This window comes from Papaver somniferum, chromosome 10 (genome assembly GCF_003573695.1).
Source record: "Papaver somniferum cultivar HN1 chromosome 10, ASM357369v1, whole genome shotgun sequence".
Classification (NCBI taxonomy): Eukaryota; Viridiplantae; Streptophyta; class Magnoliopsida; order Ranunculales; family Papaveraceae; genus Papaver; species Papaver somniferum.
In genome coordinates this window covers 122268990-122274487 of record NC_039367.1, presented here as the reverse complement: position 1 = coordinate 122274487, position 5498 = coordinate 122268990, and the positions used below count along the sequence as shown (strand labels likewise).

The 5498-nt window shown below is 37.5% G+C and overlaps 1 protein-coding gene across 1 annotated transcript; it reads right to left on the bottom strand.

Annotated features, from left to right (window-relative positions):
* Window positions 1-1643: 1643 nt before the first annotated feature.
* Window positions 1644-3960, bottom strand: LOC113318712 (2-methyl-6-phytyl-1,4-hydroquinone methyltransferase, chloroplastic-like). Its single transcript, XM_026566934.1, has 3 exons — window positions 3222-3960; window positions 2758-3064; window positions 1644-1991 (listed from the first exon to the last, which is right to left on the bottom strand). Exons 1-3 carry the CDS (start codon window positions 3782-3784, stop codon window positions 1836-1838), a joined length of 1026 nt encoding a protein of 341 aa, XP_026422719.1. The 5' UTR covers window positions 3785-3960; the 3' UTR covers window positions 1644-1835.
* Between the last annotated feature and the right edge of the window lie 1538 nt (window positions 3961-5498).

Sequence of the window (5498 nt, the reverse complement as noted above, 5' to 3'; positions counted from 1 at the left end):
CATCCGACATAAATCATAACGGCGGGGGAAACTTTCCAACCCCACCGACATAAATTATAACGGCTGGGAAAACTATTCAACCTGACCGACACAAAACTTCACGGATGGGAAAACTTTTCAACCCCACCGACACAAAACTTCACGGCTAGGAACCTTAGGTTATAGTTAGGAATTCCCATCCGATTTTTTGAAAACATTTCCTTGTTTTTTACAGATACAGAACAATTAACGGCTAGAAAAGTCAACCGTGATAGTAACTTTACGGTTGGGAGTTCTTTGAGTCCCAACCGTCGATACACATTAGGTCGAAAAGAACTCCTAGTCGTAATTCTCCCAGAACCAGTTTTCCTAAACCCTAAATTCTCCAATCTTACCTGTTAAACCAATTTAAAGGCAAAATAAAGGGTGGGTTTTTGAATTCTTAGCATTCTGGAGGATTTAATGGTGTTTGGACAGATTCATTCACCTAATCTTCAATCTTCAATTTGTGGTTCAACACTTTCATAAACAATAGAATCATAACAAGTCTATGATAATCCAGATCGTCCTGATCTCGTCATATTGAGAATAAATCCTAATAAACATTTTTGAAAATCGATGGAGATTTGATAAAAAAAATAAAAAAAAATCAAGGTTTTGTTTGATTTTGAGAAGAAGGAGGAGAAAAAGGGCTAGGTGAATTAATTTTGGTTTTGAAATTTACAGGGGGTTAGTCCACGGGTGAGTTGGGGGGAGTTTAAATATTTTGAATCTTGGGGATTTTGAGGGAGTGTAAGAGAGTATAGAGAGTTTGAGAGAGTTTAGTGTTTTGAGTGTAGGGAGTTTGAGAGACTCTCCCAAAATCTCTACTCTTTTGAGAGATTTGTAGTGAGGAAAAAATACACTGTAAACACCCTATAACTCCCCAAAACAAACCAACTCCCTACCATTTTAGTTTTTACCACTAACAAGGAGTTCACGAGTTTCTATCAAACTCCCCCACAACTAACAGGGCTTTCTAGGGAGTTTGGGAGACTCTTCTAAACTCTCCCACGACTAACGGGGATTTTGAGAGACTCTTTCAAACTTCCCCACGACTAACAGGTAAAAACTCAACTCCCCCAAGGACTAACACCCTGTTAATTTAGTTTTGATATTAGGTATAATAGTGGTCAAGGGTATATTTGACTTTTCATAAGAATTAGGCCCCCCTTATCCCCTAAGGATGTTAGATAGCATATAAAAATCCCAAATGCCAAAAAGTTACAACCCCAGTAGGATTCTAAAAAAAAAAAGAGAAGAATCTTGTATATTTTATAACTCACGAAAACTCATGATGCACCGGGCATTGCCAATTTGCCATACCTCCTAAACTTCTCTCATTGATTCTAAGACTATACCTCCTAAAGTCAGGCCCATTTGTAAGGGTTGATGGGGTCCAGTTTTAGTTGGACTTGCCAAAAAATACTACTTCAAGTTGGGACCAAGTTCCACTTTCTGCAGCACTGCATACGGCAGCACATCCAAGCTGAACAAAATTGACCAGTTATGAGTTAGATAGAGTAGCTTCACATTATAGACCTCGTCTAGCCGTATGATTGCATATATATTCACCCATCAGATGAGAGGCGCTGTTTATTATATTTTACCATAACAAATAAGCAAGAAGAAAGAAACATAAGGGGCTTATATATAGTTTCGAAGGGAAGAACATACATGTTGTGGTACTCAACATGCAGTGGAACTTTCATGAAGAAAAAGTAATTATAAGCACTAGAAGTTCCAAACATACAAGGTTTATGAAAGAAATAGGAAAATGACGTCTGAAATATTTTTATTTTTTCTCTAGATGCGACTCAGATAGGCTGACCCTTGGGAACAATCTGATCTTTGATCCACATATAAATTGGAACCAGAACATAGTACATTCCAGCCGTGGCACCAAGCAGGAACCGGAGAAAGAACACAAATGGATTTACAGGCTTACTCACATCTTCCACCTTTGGACCAAGCTGCATTCATCAACCCCACACAAAACACAAGCACAAGTTTATATCAGTAAGAAGAAAACACCAAATATGGAATGTAAAGCATTTCTAGCTGGGGTAAGCTGACACTTATACCACTAATGATCCAAATACACAACTTACTGATGACTAGATATATTGATAAAGAAATAAGGGGAGCTTGTTGCAACCTAGGAACAGCCGAGTCATATTCAAAACGATGATGAGAAGAAATAGGAGGAACTTCAGGGACTCCAGATCTTTCATACAAAGTTCCAGAAAGGCTAAGAGTGGAGTACTAGCACAGTTCGCTAATCTCTTTATTTGTATCAAACTCTCAAGTCTAAACCACTTTCTCTTCACACAGCTACTAAATGTAAGTATGTCTCAATCTAGTTGGCAATTTGGCACAATCCTGATTCCCGTCTATTCCTTAGTGGCTCAGTTAGCCGCAGCCTAAACCCTAAAACCCTTACTAAACCCGGCACAATCCTGATTCCCGTCTATTCCTTCGTGTCTCAGTTAGCCGCAGCCTAAACCCTAAAACCCTTACTAAACCCAAAGTTCTTAGACATGTTTTTTTTTTCACTCTCTTACTAAATTTTAGTTTCACTTATTGATCCTTTTGTCTAATTGAAACAATAATTGTTTGTTGGACAGGATAGTTTGACAGCACGAGAATGAAATAGTGCAGAATATATAGCTGCACACATTAAGCTTTATAAATTCCTACATAACCAAGAACGTTAAAAAACTAAAAAGCGATACTCACCTCCAGCGGAGAGTCCCCGGATGCAAGCTTCACACCTGTAACAGAGCATCCCATGATCAATCCATGTCGACGAACTCCCCTATACCATTGTGGACCAATTCTCTTTAGCTTAACATCCTTAAATCCAGCTTTTGTGAACCAGTCGATGTACTCTTCCTCTGTCGGGAACAGCATCCACACATCAGCAAAGAACCGAGATAACCAAAATGTCGGGTACACTGGACCGATCAAACAAGCCTTGCCACCTATTTTCAACACCCTGTATGCCTCCTTGATTCCTCTCTGTGGGTCTGGCCAGTACTCAATACTGCAGAAGTGGAACAATATCACATCTCAAATAATGACTCAGAAAAACAAATCATGTAAAAATAATCTACATATTCCCAATAACTAGTACCAATTCAAACAGCATAAACAGTACCCAGGAAATTTCTGAAACCTGGAAACAGAATAATGAGATTTACCTTCCAGCTGAAACATATCGATCTGCATAATCTGTAGGGAAAGAAAGATCCTCAGCATCACCTTCGATTATCTTGCAATCCTTCAACGGCGCCTTCTCCTTAGCTTTAGCAAGTTGGTGAGGGGACTGATCAAGAATAGTAACATTTTTGGCATCAACATGTTTAACAATACCTAAAGTAGTGAACCCAGTCCCGCCACCAACATCAACTACAACTAAATTCCTGTCATTTAAGTCTGCAGGTTCAAGTGCATCGTCTCTCATATCCTCAGTCCAATGACCAGGATTAATAACATGATCATAAACAATTGAGAGAAATCTATAAAACCAAAATGCCTCTTTTTTGTGTTGTATAAATCTAGGTTGAGAAGCAGGTCTTGGAGTAGAACTAGAGATACTACATTTAGGTACTATAAAGCTTCTTGATTTTGGATGAATCCTTCTACAAGAAACCAAACCTAATTTGCTTCCATTGAAATTTGACCCTACAAAACCTAATCCATTTGGTGATAACCCTCTCATGAGTGTGAGATTTTCAGCTCCATTCAGCATTGAAGAAGCCATAAAATGAATATTCAATGTAAACCCAGTGACTGAAAGTATTGATACAGTAATTTAACCCTAGAATAATTTTTGTACAACTGAACCTGCGTACCTGTTCAAAGAGAGTGGGAATGAAGAGGACGATGATGATATCGGAGAGACTGGATTTTGGTTGGTTAGTTTTACTTGGCAATCTTTAAGTGAGTGTATTTTATAATGGTGGTGCCAAAACTAAGAAAGATTCCCTTTTGCTCCCTCGTGTGTATCGCATAAATACACGTAATGCCACATTCATTTTCTTTTTTGATTACGATAAATAAGCAATTCATTAGGAGTTTTGTTATTAGGAGGGAAACAATGGATTTGAGGAGGGAAAGATTTTCACTAAGCTCAAGTCAATTTATGGTCAAAATCAAATACAATTAAAATAAGTAATTATTTTAAAATTACCCACCTACCCTCAGTGATCATTTTTTTTTTTTGGTAAAAGAAAGAACCCTAACCTTTTATAAAAGCAATCAAGCCCTTCAAACCAGATTTAATTCTTTTATTGAGATTCGCTGATTGCGACTAGCAATGTTCACAAGTGTTGGTTTAGGTCGGTAAGCATCTATGCCTTTGTCACTTCCGCTCATTATTATTTTCGATCATAATTTGATGATACTAGATTAACAAAGATGGGGATATGAATGAGATCAGATTTTAAGATTCACGGTTCTCGGAAACAAGTCTTGGAAGTACTGTGCACTTCTATCAATATCCTTCCCCCTCTAAGGTGTTCTAACAAATGATTTGAGGACAATACATCACAATATTCTCATTATCAAGGCTACGGAGGAACTAACTTACAATATACGGGATCAAGCGATCACTCATCTAATCACCTTCTAGTTTTATTTCTATCCAAATCTTCACACCGGTGATAAAAGAAGACATCCTATGTTTGGTCGGTAAACTCACTATAATTATGGTGAGGATTAGATAGATATTTCACCATTTTTATTAAAAGTCAATCCCTCCCCATAATTTTTGATTTTCTCCTCATAATCCTTACCTCCACAAATCCATTCTTTCCCTCCTAATAACATGACTCTTCATTAGATAGAAGAACTGATTACATTGTTTTGTTCAGCCAGAACTTGACTGATAATACAATTTGGCATAATATCATTCCAATCCCTCGTAAGTTTTTCTACTCTAGCTACTTTAGATAATATATCCGCTACCTTATTTTTTTCCTTTGGAACATAGTAACATTTCCAAGAGTTATTTTTTTTAAAAAGTGAGATAATTTCAGCAATGTTATACTGGATCTTCCAAGTAGTATTGATCCTTCCTTTCGTTACTGCGTCGACTATTAGTTGAGAGTCCAACTCGAAGTTCAAGTTGACAAGGTTAAGTCTGTTTTCCCACTTGACTGCTGCTTCCAAAGCTAGACACTCAGCATGTTCGTCATTTACTGGATCTTTAATATAGGCGCACCTTGTTGCTATTGGTTCACCTGCAAAATTTCGGATTATCAGTCCTATGCCACCAGACTTAGACAAATCATGAAAAGAGCCATGACAGTTAAAAGTAAGAACATCTACAGCAGGAGGGGTCCAAGTTAGAGACTGTCTACTTATCCTTTTATCAATATTCTGTAAAGAATTAGTGAGAGTTTTAACAGAAGATTGAGTTAAAGAGCTTAAAATAGCTATTGTTTTAGAAATAAACCCATGGATGTTAACAGCTT

Excerpts from the sequence above, each read along its gene's own strand:
- LOC113318712 (XM_026566934.1), bottom strand. The coding sequence starts at position 3,784 with ATGGCTTCTTCAATGCTGAATGGAGCTGAAAATCTCACACTCATGAGA. Across the intron at positions 3,065-3,221 it reads CGATATGTTTCAGCTGGAAG|TATTGAGTACTGGCCAGACC; the intron begins GTAAATCTCATT and ends CCACTTCTGCAG. Across the intron at positions 1,992-2,757 it reads CCGGGGACTCTCCGCTGGAG|CTTGGTCCAAAGGTGGAAGA; the intron begins GTGAGTATCGCT and ends TGATGAATGCAG.